Genomic DNA, 25,499 nt, shown 5'->3' with positions numbered 1-25,499 from the left:
AGCCCTGTGTGCCCTCTGGTGGTGTCCTCTAGTAACTCGCCACGTAACAGGAAGTGAGGTAAAACAGCAAAAATTCTAAAATTCTAGTTTTGTCATTTGACAATAACAAAAGATGTCATTTGAGTTTTACTTTGAAATAGTTCCGTTTTGTCATGGTTCCATCTTTGTCATTGAAAATGGTCTACATCATTTATCACTGATCCAGTTGAACCTCTGTTTTAGGTTTCAGTTTTTAAGGAACTTTTGCTGCTTTAGTTACTAAATGCTCCACTGCAGACACACACAAGCTGCTAGCTTCCTGTGTTTGTGTTATCTCTTTCGCAGAGCCTGTGTAATGGCTTCATTAGAGCTTTAGTGCTGAAAAAGCATGCCTCTCTTACACCCTGAAAAGTTTGGGTAAAATGCAGATTTAGGGATTTTGTTTTCTTTGTTAAACACAACAAACAGCCTTTTTGGTAACAAATGTAATGTTTTTAGAATTATGTGGAGGCCAATATTTAATACAGCAGCTTTGAGTAAGGGTTGTGTTTCCAAAACAATTCCTACATTAGCAGAAAATGACCATTTTCCACATTTATTTTGAAAATGTATGAATTTTTTTGTTCCAGCTGCAGTTAAAGTAAACTCTGGCTTTTGTTATGTAAATGCTTCAGGTGTCCCTTTTGTTGTGGTCCATTTACGACACTGCTTTTTCTCTGTACCTCTTTTAGACACCACACCACAGCAGCGACGTCCACCCTCTGATAAGTGCTCGTAATATTTCGGCAGATAAACACCTTGTTACTCCATCTATTATGCAGAGATGTACAAGTCTGGCTTTTGAGCTTTAATGACGCTTTCAATGGCGACTTATCCTGCTGAAAAATTCAAGGAGGGTCTAAAACTCCAATCTTCAATCAGGAGGAAGCACTGTCAGGGCTCTGTGAACATGGGAAGGATGAGGTATTTTAGAGTGTACTCCTGGATGCCTTTAGCTCGCAGGCTAATGGTTTGATGGTCTATAGATACACCCGAGCTCTTAATAATTCATAGGCTGTGCTCAAGGCTTAATGAAAGCACTCTGCTACAGCATCTTAAACTTAGATTTCTTTTTTTGTTTCACATATGCATTCATGCCTCCACAAATTCAGAATAAAACCTGTATTTACCTAGCAGACACTTTTTGACAGAGTTGGCACATAGGACCCTTGTGCCCCATTCTACAAATGGATTCTTTAATGTGACCCCTAGGAGCTGGCTTCTGTTTAAGACCAGTTTCCTATGTCCCATTTTTGTCGATACTGATAACACATTTAAAAAGCCAAACTGGTACCAAAAGGAGAGCCGTCAGAGAACAAAAAGATGGACTTCTACAGCCAGGTTGAGCCAAATGATCTGGATTTTTTAACGGAGATGATCACAGTGAATGAGGCTGGATGGACATTGGTGGTGGTAACACAAGTGGGTTTAGGATTTACTGTGCCAAACTTTACAAAACCAAATTGGATCACGTGGTGGAAACGGACACCACTTGTCCAGAATTTAGACAAAGGGTTTTAATCCATGTTTGCTGCCGTTTCTTTGAGCGGTTTTCAATTTTTTTTCTGGTCGGAACTGGTGCCATAAAAAATTCATTCATAAATACAGATTTTCAGTAAAATCCTAAATTGTTGCGTCTTTCGCTTCAGTTTTCCCCCCTCTCCAGAGCTCAGATTGATGTCGAACCTGAGTTGAATGCCTTTCATTTGCTAAGAGTTACTCGTAACTGGGGATTGCTCTGACTTCCCGAGTCGGAATTCCGGGTTCAGGGTGCATTCTTGATTACGTATCCAACTGGCGACTCAGAATTTCCGAGTTCAGAGATTAAGTGGATTGCACCATCACTTCACCACAACACCGAAGAGGAACTGGCCTTCGCTTTCAAAGTTACGCTAAAAAACGAAAACAAAACCAGGCTCCTGAGTCTTTTTTTTCTGTAGAACTGGAAAAACAATGCAAACATGTTTGAATATCTGCCTGTCTCAGTGCAGTCAAACAGTATGATGCTTTGTTAAAGCTACACAATGAAGTAGATGCTATAAAACTTTGTAAATAACTCAAAAAGGCACAGTTTAAATGCACCTTACTGTGTTTTTGGCCTGCCACCAATGCGCAGAGACAATGAGCCATTATGCAGTTATTTGGGGAAAAACACCCTTTTCTGTGCAATTTGGGCTTATTGCATTAAGCATTTAATGACCAGGTTGTTAACAGCACAGTGTTATTAGGGTAAAGATAAGTCTTCTTTCTGAGAGAGCTGATGGATATGTGCCACAGTTTTTATGATGCACAAACTTTTCAGAGATCAGAAAACAATTTCACCTCTGTATGGCTTATAATTAAATGATGTGTAAATAAGGTTGGTAATTATTTCTTTGACATTGCTATTACTAGGGCATGGTCAGGAGTTAAATAAGTCTGTGCACTGTCTGTTATTTTGAATATTTAACATGGATTGTCAGAATCTGTGCAGGATGTGGGTGAGAGTGGTCAGAAAACCAACTGGAGCCAGAGGGGGCCGGATTAAGAAAAGGGTCCTGTGCAGGCCTTAAAACAGCTAGAAACTTTGGCATTGATGTAGAAATCATTCCCTGCCTCCCATGCGAAGTTCTCCTCAGTGATGTGATGTCATCTGCAAAGAACCTACATGGACACCGGGCTTCCCTCTCTACTTGCATGAGCTTCCACTTCACAAGGAGATTAAAGTAATCTATCTATAACACAGGTATGAACTATTCTGCCAAATGAGGCAAACAGTGCAAGTCCATCCTAATGATCTAAAACATTGTGATGGTATATTTTTTAAAAAGAACAAAAAAGGCACCTAGATGCACTTTGAAAACACGATTCACTGTTGTTTCAATTGTGCTGAAACCAACAGAAACCTGTTTCCCCCCAAGCGTGGCAGTTCTTTATTAGCTGCTCCTGTTCTATCATTTAATTCTAACGTAAATGAGAACTTCCCACTCAACCAGCTGAAGACTTACCCTTGCTGCTTTCCCATAAGAGTTGATTTGTGTGCTTGTGGAAGGAAAAGGAGAGGCGGTGGGAAGTAACTGTGTGAAATGGTGAGTGGCAGCAGAGTAATGGCAGCCCTAATTTCTGATTAGTTTTGTCTTTTTGCTCATCAGCTGTGCTCTGCAACGGTAACTCACGACCGCTCGAGAGTGAGAGAGGGATGTCAGAAGTAGAATTAATGTTTTCCATTTTATCAGGGACACAAATCTGAGCATATATGAGCCGTCACTTCATCTAGAAAGCTGGAGTCAAGTTTTTGATCATAAATCTAATCCTTTTTATGTTTGTCTGTTTAAATACAGTTTCAAAGCTGGCTAAATTAATGAATTTTTCAAATATTTATGTATTTTATGAGTCTGCAGAGCATTTTTAACTGTTAATTGTTGCCTAATATGCCTTTTGGAATACCCTTACTAATATTACAGTGCCTCTGCTTCCCTAAATGAGTGAGCTGTGTTTCTTAGACCAGAAATACATGGCAGATAGAGTTTTTTTAATTTTATTTCTTTATCTCTGCCATATCTGTCCATTCCTCCCCGTAATGAAGTGGGCTGTAATTCTGGCACAGACAGATCGTTCAGATCCCTTCAGTTTCTCGATTTCCATTTCCAGCCCCCTGACAAGCTGTCCAGCAGATGTCTTCATCGTAGATATTTTAGTCTGATGGTGAGATAGGCAGGAGATTGGCGGAGGAGGGTGAGAAGATGGAGGGAAAAAAAGCTGATTCAGTGAAAAGGGGCAAGGCCTGCTTTTCTCTGGGTGTCTGTGCAGCGTTGATAAAAAGTTTCGGGGGTAAATCTGGAGAAATAAAGCTAGAGATGAAATCAGAATCAAACTTTTGAGTAAATCTGTTATTGTGCTGCTTCATTCATTCAGTCGAGAAACAATAAGACTTTAATTGCCACATTGATGACTTGATTAGCCTAATCAACCCTCTCATCTTGGACTTGGACCATTTAGAGCATTTTTGAGTTGTGGCAGTGAGAGAGGAGGTGGAAAATAAAGCAAAAAAGAAAGAAAAAGATTCATTTGATATTTCTTCTGCAATGCAGAGAGCACTTTCACGTACAAGATAATTGGCCCGATTTATCCGTGCCACGGTTGGCTTCCGCTTGCGTTGTCTCTGGTGGCTGGATAACGGACTCCCACAGCGAACGGCTGGGCCACAGGGCCGTTTCTCTGTATGTGCGGGGAACATCTGGCAACGGACGCAGCTGCTTGATTGTAAATCAAGCACTATTGTTTCCTCTTTTTGCGCCTGGTGCTCGCTTAGAAAAGCTAGTGGTATCCCACCCGCTAAGGAATTTCTGAACCACAAACAAAGACGTAAGAATGCCGCTTACAATTTCAGCGATGTGCAGGTTTTAAAAAAGCCTGGTGGAATATCCTGAGGGGATCCGAAGGCTTTCACTGGAAGGAAGTGGCTTGTGCACAAATCAAACATAGCTGGAAAATGGTCACATTCACCACAGTTGAACTCAATACTGCTGTGACATTCACATCATTGGTACAAAATGTTCTATCTAGGGTCACATGCATACAACTTTCTGCTACTTGAAGACATTCTTTTCCTTTCAGGCCGTGGTGAAAATGTCTAATTCCTGTCATTTAAGCTTCTGCTGTCTTATCCTCATCCACCAAATCCCTCATATTCATTCCCAATTCAAACCATAAAGAGATAGCTCTATCTGAAATTACATTTGTCAAACATTTGTAGTCTCTCCACACCTTTTGGCCTCCCCTTTAATCCCTCCTCTGTCTCAGCCCTCTGTTTCCTCAGCATGCTAAGACCTTGTGTGGACATCTGCCCTTGTACATGTGCCAGCCATCAGTAGGAGGATTCTTCAGGGACTGGATGGTCAAATTTTGCGAGACCATTCATGTGTCCGCACGCTTTTGACCCAGCCTCCCAAAGCGATTCTCTTCTGGGATTCACAGTGGGAAATTTAATGACTTTTCTCCTTGAAAGTGAGAGAAAATTAAAACATTTCTTCATCTTTTGTGCAGTGTAGATAAAAGGTTATGCCAGATCCGGATGCCATGTGTCAGTATGACAATGAGTTCTATTAATATGTCTGATGTATTAGGACAATTGAGTCATCTCATAACACATATCAGATATTCAGCCCTTTGGGATTTTAAATGCCCTTGACTAGAAGTTCCCAATGGTTCTCACTTATGAACTCTCAAATTGTAGCAGTGCCCTCTCTGCTCCTCTTTAGTGGATGAAGGCTGTCTGTGACAGGGTCAATGACTTTTTTGTCCTTGATTCATTTTGATAGTCCTTAATGTGAATCAAGTGGTATTTAAAAATGAACTGAATTTTGTGAAGAAGTACAACTGAAATTCCAAAAAAGGTTGGGGTGATGTGTAAAACGTAAAATAAAAAAAAAAATCAAATGCAATGATTTGCACATAAACAACATATCAAATGTTGAAAATTACACATTTTTACCATTTCAGGAGAAATACTAGCTCAGGTTTAATAATTCAATTTTAATATCTGTATAAATCTCAAATTACAGTGATCATTTTACTCTCTCCAGGCTTGGATGGTGATGTCTGTCATTATGCTAATGCCAGACTAAAACTAAAAAAATTTTGTCCCTAATTCTGTTTTATTTTAGTTTTGTGAGCACACAATACAGTGTTCGTTAGTTTTTTGTTTTATTTGTAAAGCTTAGTATTTATATAGTTTCTGTTAACTAAAATGAGTTTTATATTTTAGTTTTAGTTATTTCGTTAGTTTAAGTTGAGGATAATATCCTTGCTCGGGTCCTCTGTTGTTATTTTCTTAACTTTTGATACAGACCCAAAACATGTTCCTTTGAGCCAGGGCTGGAAGATAACTTTTTTTGCCCATAGCACTCATGCTACAGAGTTTGATAGTCCTGTAGCACGAGACAAAAGCTTCATCTCCACCACTTGATAATCTAACAATATGCTTAGCAAGTGAATATACTTAAAAAAAAAAAAAAAAACGCCTACATTACAGCTGTCCTTTGATAGTCAAACACAACAATGACACTGTGGCACTGGATCTCCCCCTATAGTCATGAGAATGACATTCTATGCAGCAGAGAGGGAAGACGCTGACGGCTCATCTCTACATTTGGACACAAAATAAAAGCAAACTGCAGGAAGATGTCAGACTTTATAGGACTGTTGGTGCTTGAGAGTGATTAGAGCAGTATGATTTGTGAAGTGGACCTTGAGGTAGAGCAGGTAGAAATGAGTTCCATTCATGCTGGTATTTGCTGCTGTAGTACTTTTGAAGTTTTCGGTCTGAACTACATTAATCTATACACTAGTGCATCTCAAAAAATTAGAATATCATGAAAAAGTTCAATATTTTTTGTCACTTGTTTCTGAAAGTGAAACCCATATATAGACTCATTACACATAGAGTGAAATATTTCAAGCCTTTATTTCTTGAAATGTTGATGATTATGGCTCACAGATAAGAAAAAAAAAATCAGTGTCTCGAAAAATTAGAATATCAATTAAAAAAAGGATATTTTCAACAGAAATGTCAGGCCTCTGAAAAGTATGTTCATTTCTATGCCTTCAATACTTGGTTGAGCCTCCTTTTGCATGAATTACTGCGTCAATGTGGTGTGGCATGGAGGCGATCAGCTTGTGGCACTGCTCAGGTGTAATGGAAGCCCAGGTTGCTTTGATAGCGGCCTTCAGGTCATCTGCATTGTTGGATCTGTTGTCACTCATCTTCCTCTTGACAATACCTCATAGATTCACTATGGGGTTCAGGTCAGGCCAGTTTGCTGGCCAATCAATCACAGTAACACCATGGTCATTGAACCAGCTTTTGGTACCTTTGGCAGTGTGGGCAGGTACCAAGTCCTGCTGGAAAAATGAAATCAGCATCTCCATAAAGCTTGTCAGCAGAAGGAAGCATGAAGTGCTCTAAAATGTCCTGGTAGATGGCTGCGTTGACTGTAGACTTCAGAAAACACAGTGGACCAACACCAGCAGATGCCATGGCAGCCCAAATCATCACTGACTGTGGAAACTTCACACTGGACTTTAAGCAGCTTGGATTCAAGGTCCCAGAGTGTGGAGGAAGAGTGGAGAGGCAAGAGAATCCAAGTTGTTTGAAGTGTAGTGTGAAGTTTCCACAGTCAGTGATGATTTAGGCTGCCATGGCATCTGCTGGTGTTGGTCCACTGTGTTTTCTGAATTCCACAGTCAATGCAGCCATCTACCAGGACATTTTAGAGCACTTCATGCTTCCTTCTGCTGACAAGCTTTATGGAGATGCTGATTTCATTTTCCAGCAGGACTTGGCACCTGCCCACACTGCCAAAGGTACCAAAAGCTGGTTCAATGACCATGGTGTTACTGTGATTGATTGGCCAGCAAACTGGCCTGACCTGAACGCTATAGAGAATCTATGAGGTATTGTCAAGAGGAAGATGAGAGACACCAGACCCAACAATGCAGATGACCTGAAGGCTGCTATCAAAGCAACCTGGGCTTCCATTACACCTGAGCAGTGCCACAGGCTGATCGCCTCCATGCCACGCTGCACTGATGCAGTAATTCATGCAACAGGAGGCCCAACCGAGTGTTGAAGGCATAAAAATGAACGTACTTTTCAGAAGCCTGACATTTCTGTTGAAAACATCCTTTTTTAATCGATCTTATGTAATATTCTAATTTTTTGAGACACTGATTTTTTTTTTCTTATCTGTGAGCCATAATCATCAACATTTCAAGAAATAAAGGCTTGAAATACTTCACTTTATGTGTAACAAGTCTATATAATATATGGGTTTCACTTTCAGAAACAAGTGACAAAAAATATTGAACTTTTTCATGATATTCTAATTTTTTGAGATGTACTAGTAATTAGATATCAGTATCGGTTAAAACAAAATTGTTAAGATCAGCATGCTTAGTCAAAACTAAGTAGAGTACAGCACAAGCTTCATGTTTGGATGAGGGCCTTATTTGATTTTATGTCATGACTTTACTGCAGGCCAATTAAAACTGGACCACGGGCCTCAGTTTGAACCCCCTGGTAGAAGTATTGATACTCAGGGAAAAAGAAAATATTTCTAACTCTATAAAATCTGTAAGAGAAAAATCCTATTTTGAATAATTTCACTCTGTCCTGTCTAATAGTTGTAATCAGAGGTGTCAAAAATATTCACATTCATTACTCAGGTAGAAGTATAGATACTAGGGTTTAAAATGACTTCTGTAGAAGTTGAAGTATCAACTCAAACTTTTTACTCAAGTAAAAGTGTAAAAGTACTGGTTTCAAAACTACTTAAAGTATAAAAGTAAAAGTAATGTAAGGGGGGAAAAATGCCATTAAGGACAAAAGCTTAGGCTGCGCCACAAGGGCCTATAGTGCACTAACCAACCTCCGCAAAAACATTTTTCTAAAGGCCATAATCACTATAATGTTTTATTAAAAGTTTAATGATGAAAAATTTGGGATGCACCTGTTTCAGCCACATTTATGTCCATTGAAAATGAATGCATTTTAGTACAATGCAAATACATTCAAGAACCATATATCTGTATTACTGAGCATTCACATGTGTTTCATGGAGTGGAAGATATGATGACTAGTTGCCTAGAAGTATGGGTGTTCCTGGTTACTAACCTCCTCACTGGTGCTTGGTTGGGACATTTCACTTGAGTTCTCTTGAGTCTCTGCCATGGACATCTTCATACTAGGCTACATACGTCTGCTATTTCCTTGCTGGAGTGTGACGTGATTTGTGTCATGTTCGCAGGTGCGATGGCTCGTGTACAAACCAGTAGGGTGTCAGATCTATTATCTGGATAGGTTGGTTTTTTTGTGTGTGTGTGTGTTTTTTTGAACGATGACAAGCCAGAATAAAAACAAGCTGAAATGAAATAGGAGTAAAGAGGCTATTTTTAAAATATAAGGAGTAGAAAGTAATGACAATTGCGTGAAAATGTAAGGAGTAGAAGTAAAAAGTCGGCTGAAAAAAAAAAATTCCTCCTGTAAAGTATAGATACCCTAAATTTCTTCTTAAGTAAGGTAAGAAAGTGTTTGTACTTTGTTACTTGACACCTCTGGTTGTAATGCAGTTTTAATGAACGATCCCTCAAACACATTGTAATGGTAGTTTAATATGAAAGTTCATGTGGTGCTGCATTGTTCAACTCCTAACTGTCACTATCCCTACTTCAGCTCTCTCTCCCCATCATACACTGATGACCATGTCCATTTCATACCAGACTTTGTTAAACTGAGACGTGTATTGGCTCGTTAACAAAATAACAGCACTTGCAATATCAACAAAGCGATATATGTGTTATTTTACAAATAAACTTTTAATTAGATGTTTGTGCAGAGGCTGACTGCTCTGTCATTTCCCCGACTGTAACCTGTGATGGACTGTGTGTAAACAAGGGGTTGGTCGAACAAGACAGCGGGAGAGAGGTGAAGGAAAATGGGGAGTTATGCTTATACTTGTGTATAACATTGACTAGACGATGCAGAGAAACACTCAAAGTTTGAAGCAGCTCCATTAAAATGTGTCATCTTTAGGCTGGCCCCGTCTATCTCCTGCAGCAGGTGACATCCTCACCATGATGTCTGCAAAGGCACTGGCTGCTCACACTCTGCTCTTAAAGGTTTATGGATGATGTAAAGGACTGACAATCAGCTAAGATTTATAATGGGCCGCAAATACTAATTAAAAAGAGAGGACACGAGTCATAAAACTCGAGTCCAGTGGAGAGGCGAATTGAAGTTACATTTAATTTTTCTAGGAGATGAAATAAACTCATAGGATGGACCAGTTTTCTTCAGATTTAATCTTAGAAAAAATGAAAAAGTTGCACGGTGCTAGATCAGGTGAATAAGGAGGGTGATCAAGCACTGTGATTTATTTTTGGGTCCAGAAACAGCTTTACCGAGAGCGCAGAATGAAACCATTTCCCCACAGTTGCGTTCTCTTTCTGTTGACTTTTTCTCAGTTTTTCTAAAACCTGTTTGTAATTGTTTTTATTCACTGTTGACCCTTCTGGAACCCACTACTCCAAAACGAAACCCTTAATGTCAAAGAAAACAGTCAACACGGCCTTGATTTTGGACTTGTTTTGTCATGCTTTCTTCATCCTCCGTGATGATGGTGTTTTCCAATGCAATGACTGCTGTTTTTTCTCAGGATTGTATTGGAAGATTCGAATTTAATCACATGTAATCACTCCTAAAAAAAATTGGGTTTCCTTCATTTTGTTTCAAAATGTCTCCACTAATTTGCTTGCGTTTTTCCTTTTGATCAGAAGTCAGAGGTCTTGGACAACTTTGGCACACACTTTTGTCATGTTCAAATTTCCATGCATAATTTGCCTCTTTAACAGTTAAGACCATTTCTGCTAACATTCTCAGTCGTCTGTCATTTCCACTGATTTGTTAAAGTTGTTGAATGTTTTCAGAAGTTTTTGATGTGCATTGGTGCTCAGAGCGTTCATCGTCTTGGACATCTTCTCTGCCATCACTAAATCTTTGTGCCATTCAAAAACACATGCACATGCAGTGTACCCCATACACCTCAGTTAATGTACCCGCTGCTGTTTTTTTGAATTTCACAAAAAAGTTTGAGTTAATACGTTGCTCAACTTTTAAGCTAATCGGTTTACGATGCCTTAGCAAAAACATGTGCATGTTAATCAGTAGCTAGCCATGAACTAAAGCCGTCACTTATCGGAAACCTACAGCAATTGTGCATGAATACCAAATCTTTAATTTACAACACTCAGTGTGACTGTGAACCATGTGGTTTTATCCTCATAAGCACAGTCTCATTATTTAATGACCATACCTGGTACTTTTTCAGTTGAATCCCCTCTTCTTGTTAAGTCTCACTTTCACATTGTTTTACTTCTCAAACCTAAATGCTTCATATCATTCAAATATGGTCAAATGAATGTATAAATTTCCTTGACGTCTTTGCAGTAAAGACCAGACCAGGTTCCTAATTGAGCCCCCCCCAACTTTTACATATCAAAAAACAGCTGTGACCCTCCACTACCCATAAGAAAAAAGTAACTTATTGCTGTCAAAAATACACATAAATTTGAATTGTTTTCATAATTCAAATCCAAACAAAATAGCAAAAAAAACAAAAAGAACAAGTTATTACCAAAAGATTTTGTAATAAACATTCTTGTGATTTATCACGATTTTAGATATGATTTTTGAATGACCCTAATTTTAACAGCCTCAGAGCAGACAGACCCTTGCGCCCCGCTGAAATCTCTGCCACCCAATCTTATTCAGTCTTTTCCTTTCAGAAGAACCAGTTGTTTGAGGGACACCAAAAGGGTTCCAGTTTGTACCTTATTTACCCTGTAAAGTTAGAGATAATCAGTCTGGCCAACCAGCTAACCAATCATCTTGTGATCTTTCATATTCACATGACTGCAGATATAATAAGACTGTTTCCTGACAGCGCCCCACTTCAGTGGACCAGTGTATATCAGATGGTACAAATGAAACCATTTAGTTATTGGCCCATTAAAGGAGGAACAGAGGGATGGAAAATTACAGAAAAGCACAGCACAAAACAAACTACTCTCTGAGGAACATGATGGACATGACATTTTCTGACAAACGCTCACAATCCAGAGACACAGTTGCAACGGAAGTGAAGTGCCTTACAATCTTTTCCGTCACCAAGACAACAGAGAGTCCTGTCAGACAGATTGGATTGGGTAATGACTTTAAATACCAGACTAAGTCCCTCTCTCTTTCTCCAATACACTCTGCTGCATGCACTGCTTGTCCCCGATAGAGATGATGATTCTTCAGCTGCTGGAATAATTTTTTTCTCCTGAAGTGAAGTGGGGTCAAAGGAACAGTACGTTTTAAATGCCACAGTAAGCAACAAGATATTTTGCAGTTTTAAAGCCATTAGAAAAAAAAAAAGTGTCCAAATTGTTTTGTTTCAGACAAAAGTCAGAAATAGCCATACAGAGAGGCAGTGTAGGGGTGAATAGAGCAAATCTGACATCCTCCTTTCTTTCCTATGCTTATCACATCCTTTTTCTTTTAACAGCCAGTTGTAGACACTTCCTTTTTTATTGGAACTATATCTGTTCCTTCAAAAACATCACACACAGTTGGCAGAGGAATACACAATTAGCATATTCATGAGATGAATACAGTGGAAACTTTGGAGTCGCAAGCGACAGGGGGTGGGGGGGTTGGTTGGTTGGCGGGGTGCTGTTTGTGTGTGTGTTTGCGGAACAAAAAAGCAGATGGCACGGTGACTTTGAAAATCCAAAATTAGGTATGTTTTCATGAACTTCATGCTCATTGGCTATGTAAATCGCACAGTCAGACAATCATGAAAGACAATGTTGTGTGTTTTCCTGCTTTTCCACCGAGATCATGTTTGCTGATTGAAATCTGCTCCACTCTTGGAGTGTCTAAACTCTTCAGTTTGTTTGTGTGTGCCCTCACATGTAGCGTACAATATGCTAGACTAAGTGTCCTTTAATGGAGAGAAAAATGAGGGGACTGTCTCTAACATATGTCATTTGATTGAAATCCGAAAGTTTAAAACCTAGTTGTGAAAGTGGAAATACAACTGCAGTATATGCTAAGTGTATTCAAATAAATACAAATATTCACTAAGATTAAATGCTGTTAAAAGGTTGAACTGATGTAATCATAAAAAAAATGGAGATTAAAACTTGTGCCATATTTTAAGATTAAATGATATATAACAGCCTCATTATACCTTCTTTGAATTGACTGCCAACACTAATGTTATACTTAACAATAGCGATTGATTGAAATTTATTTAAAATGGTCTAGTTAGCTAGAATTTAGAATGCTAATTTGTATGTGCAGTATAGTTTATATATAGAATAAAACCTTAAGACAAAACAAATGGTAGCTTTACTGAGGAAGTGGTTGCATTCTGACAGTACCATTGATCTGCTGGTACAATAGGATTTCCTTGAATTTGTAGTTCAAGATTGATTTGATTGATGCTAATGTAAAGTAATGTTACAGTTATTTAAGATAGATAGATAGATAGATAGACAGATAGACAGATAGATAGATAGATAGATAGATAGATAGATAGATAGATAGATAGATAGCCAATTGGTGCTAGTCGTCTCACAATTAATAAAATGGGGAATGTGTCTCAAGTGATTGGTTAATCAGTATTCCTGGCTTCCATTACACCATGAAGATCAAAGAACACTCCTAGCAACTCAGATATAGAACATGTGTAGATCTGCCTAGATCAGACCGTCTTCACAAACTGAGTGACCGTGCAAGAAGGAGAAAAGTGAGAGAGGCAACCAAGACACCTATGACTAGGAGTTACAAGCTTCAACAGCTGATACGGCAGACACTCTGCATACAGTTGTTTCCCAGGTTCTTTAGCAATCAAAGTTTTATGGGAGATGTGCAAAGAGGAAAAAGCTGTTGAAAAAACCCATAGTAAATGTTGACTGGAGTTTGCCAGAAGGCATGTGGGAGGCTCAGTGGCTCAATTTCTTTGGTCTGATGAGATAAAAATGGTGCTATTTTTGGCCATCTGACAAGATGCATCTTTGGTTGACACCAAACAGTGCACATCACCATACTATAAGGCACGGTGGTGGAAGCATCATGATGTGGGGATGCTTCTCAGCAGCCAACCCTGGATAGTTCTTAGATGGCAAAATGAATGTGGAAAAATATACAGCGCATACAGCGAAAGCTACACAGAAGTGGTTTAAAGACAACAAGGTGAATGTTCTGGAGTGGCCGAGTCAAAGCCCAGACCTCAATCCAATAGAGAATTTCTGGCTGAACTTGAAAAGGGTTGTTCATGCCCGATCCCCATGCAACCTGACAGAGCTTGTGCAAAACTGTTCTTTTTGTAGCTTATAGGAAAGTTAGCTAGAAATTGGTAGAAGGCTTGCAGTACTGTATGAAGTTAAATACAGTTATAAAATAAGATTTTCTAAAATCCTTAGCTAATGTTAAGTTAAACTTGGATTAGATGAATATTAACATCACAGTTGAATATGTAGATAATGACAAATTGGCTGCAGGATCAGTTAATATCTAATAAATCTACAACAAATATTGCTTGGTGTCCCCCGAGTTCTTCATTTGTCATTGTGGTTCAAGTTTCCGATCAATCAGAAGGCGGTAGAGTCATGAATCTGCATCAGACTTTCTAATAAAGCAGCAGTGCTTAAGCATCCTATCTGTGATGTAACCCTGAGGAGAGAAGCAGCCATGTGAAGATGTGTATGCCAGTGCTTCTTTTGTGTATTTGGACATGGAGACTGCACTTTGCAAGCTGTTTATGTCTTGTGCTTTCTCCAGTTACTTTATAGCCTGTGTTTTTCTGTTTTTTTCTTGAAGAGAGAGTTAGCTTGAAAACCCAGCCTTCAGGTGATGAGTTCTCCTTGTAGTCTCCTTGAGTGGTTTAGCCATGGATTGAAACAATTAGTGTTTGTGTTAACTGCACACTTCAGAAGAATATGAGCGAACTTCTATGACGCAATCACATCATCATGCATCCATCCATGTGCAAAAGCTAAATGCACAGCGTCTTATCTCCCAACATTTAAACGATTTCTTGGTGTTGCAGACTCAGTTTGTAGAGAGTCATTAGCTGAGTTAAAAAGGCTTAGAGTGGTGCTAATTGTTCACAAACCAATCACTTACATTGCAGGCTTTAATTAATCCCTTTTTTTCTGAACCTACAAACAATGGCCAATTAGTTAAATTTTATCAGTATGCAAATGCATGACTCTACAGAATAATCCCATAATGAAACATAACATAATGGATGGTTTTGAATGCATATGAAGGGGGCTGTTTGTCATTTGTTTGTATCAGATAGGTTTACTGATCTTTTAAAATAAGAAATAAAGAAAAATTAAAGTCGTTTCATTTTCATGTTTAACAAAGTGAACTTTTTTTTTAAATGTCAGTTCATCATTAGGGCTTTACCTTGTCCAAACTAAATCTGTTCATATCATCCTGAAAACACTGAAAAGTGGCTCATTTTTTGTTTATACTAGACTGATATTTAATTCATATGCGATTGTGTATTTCAGACATGACCCGTCGTTGGTGCACGTTGGAGGGTGGCTTCCTGAGTTACTACGAGAGTGAGAGGAGCGCAACTGCCATAGGCAGGGTGGATGTCACAGAGGTGGTTAGCTTGGCTGTCAGCAACACAGAGACAATGACTGGAGCCGGGTATGAGCACACACTTGCTTACAAAATTCAAAATCTGTTACTGCTTGATAGGACAACCTTAAACAGTTGAACTTTTAAAAAATGTTTGGGACAGTTCTTAGAAGCTGTTGGAGATTGGAGTCTTTGATTTCAAGCAGTTTATTTTCTAGTATTTTATCCCATATACTGAAGGGTAGGGATGTCCCAAGTGACTAACTTTACTGTCAGTTAAACAGATATTTAGATTTATACTAGTAGACTTGTCTTAAGGTAAGAAAACATAAGGCTGGAGAAATGCTTGCTGTTAGACATTGCCAAATCACCCCTTGGATGTTTTACCCTTTTGTTGATTTTACAAATCAATCAATGGTCAATATTATATGCTGTTTTGACAAAAAAAAAAAATAATGTTTAAGTGTACAAAAAAATACCAGGGCACTGAACATCCCCTGGAGTTTAGTTAAATCCATCATCAAGAAATGGAAGGAATATTGCAGATCTGTAAATCTGCCTAGATCAGGCGGTCCTCACAAACTGAGCGACGATGCAAGAAGGAGACCAGATTCCTCACCAGTCAAAGCTTTATGGGAGATTGGCAAAGAGAAAGCTACTGTTGAAGTAAACTCAGATTAAATCTTTTTTTCCATCAGACAAGACACATGTTTGGCAGACAACAAACACTTCACATGACCACAAACACACCACCCCTTCTGGGAAGCACTGTGGTGGCAACGTCATGCTGTGGGGATGCTTCTGTCTGTACACAGTTACATTAATTTTCCCCTCTCTCAAGGTTGAAATGATCCCAGTATTTTGATTTAACAAGTGAGTGATAACTTCAGCCATTTGATTTCTTAGATATTGTTATTTCAAAAGCTGGTGAAAAATGAGAGTCCTCACAAATGCCTCTTTGTTTAGTGCAGGGGTGCCCAAATTCTTTTCAGTGAAGGGCCAAAGTTGAATCGGGGTGGAGGATCGCGGGCCAAAACTAAACATTCATGTTGCAGTGCATGAAATTAAATATGCCTATAGCATAATTGTGCAAAATAATAACTCATACAAAGTAATTTTGAAAATGAATAACACTATTCTTTATTGTGTTTCACAGCATGAAATTACTGAACATCCATATGGCACAAATACTAATTGGGCATACTGCCTTGAAATCAGTTTTAGTAGAAAAATTCTCATGTTCCCAACTATTTTTAAACGTTCTCTTACCAGTGTGCCACTGCCTCACACCCTCCATCTCTGCCATGACCCCAGCTTGACCCCATCATCTTCTCACTGACTCACTCTCTGGTCATGGGCTTCCAGATCTGAGCTGATGGGAGCTCAACAGCACCACCCTACCCCCAATGTAACACAATGTAAATGTGTGGTCAGGAGAGAAAGTGCAACAATAAATAAGTATTGAAAGAAATATTTAGACTGCTGGCAGTGCGAAAATAATAATAATAACAATAATAATAAAAAAAAAAAACATTCGAACATGGGCAGCGGGCCAAAAATAATTGCTTGAGGGCCAAAGTCAGCCCGCGAGCCCCAAATTGGACAGCCCTGGTTTAGTGTTTCATTATAATGTCAAAATATGTCCTTCTGTTAAAAAGACTTACAAATGAAGCTACAGACTCACTTGGCAGATTGTCACCAGTTCACAGAGTCATTTACTGAACTGAAAATAGTGTTTTTTTACAGGTTTTAACATCAATTTCTAAAACAGAACTAGTTTGACAGGCATGTTATTAACTGGGCAGTGTCAAAGACACATTATGCAGTTTTGGCCGGTCTATCAGCTTGTCTTTGAAAATTCAGCCATTGTTTTCTCCAATGTTGCATTGATACCACATCCCCTCTGCCTCTACACTTCCCCTACAGACCAAGTGCATTTAGCATCACTGTCACATGAATTTTTAAAGGATATGCACAGCCAATGTGCCAAACAGACAAGGTGATGCTTGGCAGCCATTATGCTTACATGTACGTTTAATTAAAAAACAATTTTATCACCACATTAGTTCAAACACAAGTCTAAAATTAACACAATTTACTTGATGTGCTGACCAAAACTGTATTGTTTGTAATCTATTGGAAGCATTAAACAGTAGACAGCCTAAAATTTCACTAATTTATCAGTATGTGTGGCCGGACTGTACAGTCAATATATGCTGATTTTCACAGTCAAATGATCAAATTTTAGGAAAGAAATTTTGATATCTGCCGAAAACTATATTTGCCTTTTTGAGCTAATATCTGCTAATACTGATATCAGGCAGATAATATTGTCTGTCCCTACCAGGAAGTGCCTTTCTCAGTGCATTTTTCCCTCATTAAGAGAAATTTGTGTATGAAAACATTCATTTTCATTGAACAGAGGCCTCAATTCAACAAGTAGTATTGAGAAAAAGGCCGTTTAGGTGCAACTGTAGGTCTACACTTGCTGAAAATGCTGAGTGTGTGGGGTTTCCATAATACAGAGGTGAGTTTGGACGATTGAAATCACAACCTATGGCAGCCTCAATAAAAAGACATCTCCCGTTACAATGATAAAAAATAATCATTTCTCTGTCTATGAAATTTTTACAAAGTATTTGAGATCTTGTAAAAAAAAATATGAAACAGGAATGGTCACTTTATGAATCAATAGATATTTCAGTGCAGAAAATCAAACTTTTGTGTCTTTAAGTTGTGGATGAATACACTCTATTTCCTGTGGTTACTTTTCAAAATAAAATATTGACTTTTATTGTTGATAATTAGCCGGAAATAGAACGACAGACATTTTTTGAACTTTAGCATCCCAATGCTAGCAGAGAGCAGGAAGTAACTGCCAAAGTTAAACTGTTTTGTAATTTCAGTAGTTTTTTATTTAGTTTCATTTTCACATTTTGCTTTAAAATCAGTTTCAAAAATTTCAAAATTCAAAATTTTTTGAGCAATATGAGATATTTTCCCAGAGCAAGACCCAAAAGCACCAAAAAAGTAAACATCACATGAATTAAAAAAAAAAAAAAAATTGAATATACTACTCTTCCCCCCTTATTTTATTTATTTAAATTTGATAGTTTAATCTTAGGGTCCACCAATCTCTAGTCTCAGGGCTGATACTGATTATTAGTACTTCATGAGTTAACATTGCATGAACAACAAAATTATGAAAAATTAACACTTAAATTCAAGGTCCATCTGTATAAGAAATGACACAGCTAACTGTGTCAGTGGCACCCAGGCTTTAGTGTTGATTGCCCTGTACTCGTGACATCTAGCCAATCAGATCGGGTTGTACACAGGACGTTTGGTAAAACTGTAGAGATGAAAAAAATGCAGGAGGCTTTAAAGCCTATTAAATACAACTAAAGACCTAAGACTGTCATTGTGTGAAGCCTTGACCTTTTTCATCAGGCTGTTTTACACTCCTCAGGCTTAGGATGCCAGGGAAAGGATTGAATGGGCCGACATACTTACTACGATGCTTGAGGTCAAACTAGATACGATTTCTGGAATGTGTCACAGAACATGTAATTACCTGCTTTTCATTCATGTTGCAGACAAACTTAAACCTCTCCCACATAAGTCCATAAGCTAGTGTCCAAGATGCTCCCAAATTCTTATAAGAAATTGAAGAATATTGCTGAGAAAAGAACCAGTTTATAACTTCTGAAATAAAAAAAAAGGCTCATCCAAAATGTAAATCCCCATGCCAAGGACACTTTTCTCATGCCAAAGACAAAGGCCTTGTCCACACGGGGTAGAAAACGATCTATTTCGGTTTTGTTTTGGAAAAGTTTTCTGCAAACATGGGATTGTTTCAAGAAATTTCTGCGTGAACACAGTAAGTGGCACTGTAACGCTGCATGGAAATGCACCAGAAACAGAGAAGATGATTGTGAAGGTAAGCGCACCCAAAACTTTATTCTTGTCCCAAACTTCCTCCCAGCTGCCTTTCTGGTTGCACTCCACAATGGATCTAAGAACATGTGGCATAAGACCTGGTTTCAAAAGAAGCATTTTCAGGCTCCCAAAGCGTTGGTTCTGTGCGGATGAAACACCGATACAATTAAACACTTTTGCGGATACTCCTAAATTCATCTCCATTTGGATGACCCCTAAAACGAAGGATATTTGGTCTCTGATTTCAGCCTCATTTTGATTTTTTTTTCAATGATTTTAACATTTTGGTTTGAGTTATTTTATTGTTTTAGTTAACTATAATACTTGGTAATCATTGGTGTAAGGGAGAGAGAGGACAGCCTGAGTCCACTTCTTTAATCAGTCTTCATTCCAATTTATCAGGTGTGTTTAGGGATTAATTCTTGATTTAGCTTTACAGGGACTTTAATTCTTTAGTTTCCCAAGTTTGCCTCCCCTTAATAAAAGATGATTACTGGAATGATTAAAACAAACACCAAAATTGGACTGACTATGGTTTTAATACCTAATATTTCCGTGAAATGCCATATATATTAATCAAATTACCATGTGTGAAACCTTGTTCATATTATCCAAAGGTTTTAAAGCTTACATTAACCTCGGTATTTAAATTAGCTTCAACCCGCCCCTCTAAAGAATGCATACATTTACAGTCCAACCCATTTGGATTCCCTAATTTGCATCCCATCCTATAAACCATAATTTATGATCACTCTGTCTCTTTTAAAGATTCACACACCATAAACACCCCAGCACCTTTATAAATGATTTATTTTCTTTATTCGCCTTATGACAATTTATTGCACAAGTTATATGCAGAGACATATTAGAGAAACACATGTGTAAACACGGGCATCTGCGTACTTTCTCTCCCTCTACACATGTCTCATTAGCATAATCTTAGCTTGAGCATTATTCAATTTAACAGGACCCATCAGGGCTTTACGAGCGCTATATTTCCTGTTTACTTTGGCGGAGATGCAGGCAAACAGTGTAGCTTTAACTGCCCTCCCTCCATCATTTCCCTCAGCAGTTCTCTCAGATGATTATAATTCAGTTTAAGAAAAATAAAAACTTGCTCTGACAACAAACTTTTCTTTATTTCTTCTGGAAAGAAAGAACAACAGATGTCTCAATCCTTTCTTGCTCACACTTTCAGCGCTCCCTTTGGGTTGTGCTGTATGTGTGTTCAATTTTGAAAGTATGTGTGTCTGATAATGGCTTATGATTAAAGCATAAGCCAGGCCCTTAATGACAGCAGCAGATGTTATGAAGAGGGAACCATGCTTTTATTTGTGAATGTTATCTATACAGCCATTAGAAACACATCTGGATGGCTAAAACTCCAACCTTTTTATGTAGTGGACACATGCAAACCGCCCTGACATTTAGCATCAATAATAATGAGTGTGAACAGACTCCTCAACAAAAAATGACATGCGCCATTTTTAGATTAGCACATACATCCAAGTTACGGGTCATGGCTTCGCCCCCAGAAAGACTATTATTTCTCTGTTGCCAGCACTCATAATGACTGCATGTTTCACTAGATTAAACACTCCTGCAACTTCCAGCATTTCCCAGCATGCCTGCGCATCAACTGAGTAGGGATGCCTCACCTCTTGACTGTCTGCCTCATGAATATTAACGCATATGCAGATGACACCCTTCTATCCGCAGCCTATCGCCACGCTGCAGGAGGACGTAGGTGTCGCTTCCATTAAACACGACTTTTGGGCAATTTCACCGTGGAAGAGGACACCACGAATTACAGCCCGGCCCCCGACACATACGTCTGCTAAAGCAGTATGAATATTACAGACCCCGCTCTAAAGGAATTAAAGCAAAAGGAAGTATGTTGGCTGGTGATAAGTCGTCATTTTCCAGGGACTTTTTTGACTCATCTGCCTGTTTCGACAAGAACATTTCTAAGTCGGCTCTGACCTTCAAGTTCAGCTAAAAACCTTGGAAACAAACCTTTCTGCTCTTTTCCTGTTTTTCTACTTTAAACTTTTTTTTCCCGCTTGCTTCTTCACCAGTTCACTCTCTTTTCACACATCTTCCCTTACACACACAGACCAAAAAAGAGAGTTTTTAAAGACTTTCAGAAGGGCTTAGTCGCCAAGTTTGCAAGCGAGATGGGTTATATATATGTGAGTGCTGGGGAATTAAGTCTTTCTCAGAGCACACAAAAGCCTTAAGGAGAAAATAAAAGGCTACAGAAATACATATAGATAACTCTTTGCATGTTGAAAGTACAGGGGAATCCTGTGCAGCAGGCTCCTCCGCAAGGAGAAGCACTTGTAAGCTCTGTCAAACTTCACTCAAAAACAGAAAGAACTTTTTACTACGGTCCTCAAATAAGCATGAGCTTGCCTTTGTGACGAAAATCAAAATTAAAAGCTTAGATCAATGTTTGAATCTTTCAAGACACAAATGGACCCTTAGACAATTTTGAATATCATCAGTGTTGCAACAGTGGATAGGTGATATGGCCTATAATTTATATCAGTCTTATAAATTATGACTGATGGCCATATGGTAACTGCAATGTATCATGTTATTACAATTCTCCCCAGAGATTCTCAATGGTGTTTTGGTCAGACCAGCTGGCTGGCTGATCAAACATAGTGACACCGTGGTCACCAGACCAGTTTCTGGTAGTTTTGGCTCCACCGTAGGTAGGTGCCAAGTCCTGCTGGAAATGGAAATCAGCATTTCCATAAAAATTCTCAGAAGCTGGAAGCATGAAGTGCCCCTGGACAGTTGACTTTGGACTTGATAAAGCACAGTGGACTAACAGCAAGAGATGACATGCAGGCCTGGAGTGGCTGATCTGGAGAACCGGGAGAGTTCAGGGCCTGTAGAGTTGTTGTACAGCGGCATTAAACAGGCTTCACTAGCTCGGATGGACACAGGCAGGAGCACTTATTATTCGACTTGTGTTTCCCCTCACGAAATACTCTTGCTCTCTCCCCTTGCGGTTGGTCGAGCAGAGCAGACCGTCTGTGTCCATCTGACTGGAAACAAAACCATCACATTGGTTCCACGTTTACCAGGTCAGTGGTTAATCCTTCTGACCCAAGACAGTCAAAGTGATAATCAAGAGAGCAAGTTGAATAATAACTAGAGGGGAGCTGACGAATAAATTCAACCAAAAAACAGAGAGCATTAGAAGCTCACGCAGCCAAATATGCACATTTATTTTGTTATCACGAGCTCACAGCTCGATGTAAACGTGCCAGGTGGAGACGGATGACACAGGTGAGCTAGCAGAACCAGGTGTTTAACACATAACAGCATAAACTGTGCAAACCACCGTCCAAGTTTATGAATCAAATTAATGAGTTGTATGATCTTATAGGCTTTACAACAATGTACAAGTACAAAACACAAGTACACTCTAAGCAAGAAGCTGTGTTAAACATAACCTCTTCAGCAGCTCCACCATTTTGCCCCTGAAAAGAAGAGCCTTCACCACTAATTACAGCAAGCCATAGGAATGGAAAGGTAGGAGTCAGCCAGTGTTAATGGGTAAAAAAAAGAGTACAGCGTTGACATATGTAACTAACTTGACTAACAAGTGATTGGGAAAAAAAAGTTTTTATGAAGGGAAGTCTTTTAAAACAACAAAAGACTTGTACAACCTGTACTTAGAAATTGAGTGGCTGTCAGTAACACAGTGTCCTGCAGTGTGAACAATTACACATGGTCAAACTGGTTTCAGACAATTGTGACCTGAATGCTCAAAATAGCCTTTAATGCTTTTTTAAAAATTATGAATAATTAATACACTTAATCTGCAATTGAATAACTTTGGTGGAAGGTTGTGAGCTGAAGTGAGCTGGTCTGAGCCATGAGACTCCAGGGCTGAAAATGAGTCCCTCTCCGTTCCTGATGACATGGCACCCCAAACCATCACTGACTGTGGAAACTTAACATTTAACATTTGGACTTTAAGTGTCTTGGATTTGGTGCCTCTCCGATCTTACTCCAGACTCCGGGACCTTGAGTTCCAAGAAACACTTTTTTTACTTTCATCTGAGCAGCGGTCCACTTCTTTTTCTCCTTAGCCTTGCTGATTGGATTACGACATTTGTGGTTCAAGATTGGCTTGACACTTTGAACACCACACATGTAGCCTATTTCCTGGACCTGTATGTCTGTGGTGGCTCTTAATCCACTTACTCCAGCCTCGGTCCTCTCCTTGTAAGGCCCGTTTAAGTTCTTGAATCCTCTTTGTTTGGCAGTCAACCCTGCAGTGACCCTGCAGTCATCCCTGTTGCTTTTGCACCTTTTCTTACTACACTTTTCCCTTTTAGTCAACTTTCCATGAATTGTCTTTGATACAGCCCTGAGAAAAGCCTGCCCTTTTTGCAGTGACCTTCTGTGGCTTACCCTCCTTGTGAAGGGTGTCAATGATTGTCCTCTGGACATTTTGTCAAGTCAGCAGTCTTTCCTATTAATGTAGTTGTGTGGAATGAGCCAGAGTGAGAGAAATAACTGACAAGGTACTGTAATCATACCATAATCATCAAGATTAAAATTAGATATGGAACTTTTTGAAGTAAATCATACAAAAAACTTCTTCATGAAATTCTATTTTTTTAAATGTACCTGTAGTTATCCCTTGACTACAATTTATATGCACAGTTGAGAAACGACTGTAAGTCCCCATTACAGAGCAAGAATACAACTGTTGTGACATGTAAAAGAAATTATTCGACATTTCTTGATCAAAATTAAATTTTAATCTGCTGCTTCAGTCAGACGCAAATGTTTGAGGGAGAACTCTTACAACGCATGTAATGACAATTTTAGCATAACTAGCTAGGCTCGTTCATGAGTGCCTGTGCTAACTTGGTCTTTCTTTACATTTGGGCTTCTTGTGTGCATTTGCTTTATGACAAGATATACAAAAATAGTTTTCATGTTCTTAGATTTCTTATCTTAAAGGTGTACGACCAGATGTGATCAGTCTGTGTGGAGGGAGGAAGTGTGAAGTAAGAGAAACCAGAGCAGGAGAAAAACAAATATTCAAAGAAATGGCCGATTGTGTCGGATACCTGAGACCCAATTTTAATTTGAAGATATGTTCAGATGAGTCTTGTGTCATGATGCTAGCACCTTTCCTTTTTAAATTTCCTGCTCACACTCCCCTCTCTCCCCAGCCACTCCCTCCCTTTGGGACTCCCATAATGCAGTGTTCATCTCTTCTACCTCTCTGTACTCCCTCCATCCTTTCTTCACGCTACCATTTGCCCGCCGTATCACCACACTCCCTTCACCCCCCTCCCTCTCCCTCTGGGACCCCCTCTAACAAGCATCTGTACACCTGCCTAGAAGAGAGAAAGGAGTGAGCGAGGGGGGGGGGGTCACCGTAGGGCACACAAACACCCATGTCTCGCCTGTTCCCTCGACACGCGTGAGAGGAGAGCGACTCAGAGCTGCTGTGACCCCGCCTCCCCCTCCCGTGACACGCCACCTTAAACACCCATCGGTGTAGCATTTAGAGGCTCCCTTGCTGAAATTGGCAGTGTGTTGGAATCATTAAGTAAGTGATACTCTCACCTCTGTACCTGCGCCGAGCGAGAGACAAAGAGGGGGAGATAGAGAGAGAGAGAGGAGAGACGACAAAGGGGAGAAAGAGCAACAAAGATTAATAGCTGCCTTTTTGCTTCCGACAGCAGAGCTTTCACTAGCTAGTGTGTGGAGTGTGAGTGCATCTATAAAGGATTATACATGTAGTGTCTCTATGAACCCAGGAGGCTGAATGTTCCTCTCTGACAGACATGCACTCTTTAAAAGCACATACATGCCACCTTGGTGGCAATATCGCTTTGTTTAAACTCTAAAACATGACAACTGCTGCACAGCTCTATTAGAATGATTGACAGCTTTATCCCAACATGATCAGGGCACGAGAAATATGAATCTTTTAGTATTTTACAGTCTGCTGTGCACTAAGGAGCTGTAAATGTTTATTTGGTATTAAAAAGTTTAATAAAATGTGTTCAAGATAATACATTTATCAGCCTGTATTTGTAGTGTTTTTATCAGCTGATTACCAGTGTTTAGGTAGTTACTCAAAAAAGTAATCCCTTTCACATTGCTAGTTACTTTCTAAAAGAATTAATGTGTCACATTGTACAGTTACAACAAAAAATAAGTAGCTACACTACTAATTAGATTACTTTTGCATTACTCAACACCTGAGATCCTCTGTGACATAACTGCATCAAAAAAACAATGCTAAACTTTACATATTCCCACATTAGTCTAATACAGTGGTGCTCAAATGGCCTGAGGCAAGTGTGTG

At 39.1% G+C, this 25,499-nt stretch overlaps 1 protein-coding gene across 3 annotated transcripts in view; it reads left to right on the top strand.

Annotated features, from left to right (window-relative positions):
* The window catches only part of arap2 (ArfGAP with RhoGAP domain, ankyrin repeat and PH domain 2), a 232,484-nt gene that overhangs the window by 147,482 nt on the left and 59,503 nt on the right, over window positions 1-25,499 (top strand). For all 3 annotated transcript variants that reach the window (XM_041778717.1, XM_041778719.1, XM_041778718.1), the window contains exon 16: window positions 15,127-15,271. In XM_041778717.1, the coding sequence (XP_041634651.1) occupies window positions 15,127-15,271 (145 nt within the window). The remainder of the gene's footprint in view (window positions 1-15,126; window positions 15,272-25,499) is intronic.

This window comes from Cheilinus undulatus, linkage group 22 (genome assembly GCF_018320785.1).
Source record: "Cheilinus undulatus linkage group 22, ASM1832078v1, whole genome shotgun sequence".
Classification (NCBI taxonomy): Eukaryota; Metazoa; Chordata; class Actinopteri; order Labriformes; family Labridae; genus Cheilinus; species Cheilinus undulatus.
The sequence above is the reverse complement of the archived record's forward strand: the minus strand, read 5'-3'. Positions and strand labels throughout refer to the sequence as shown.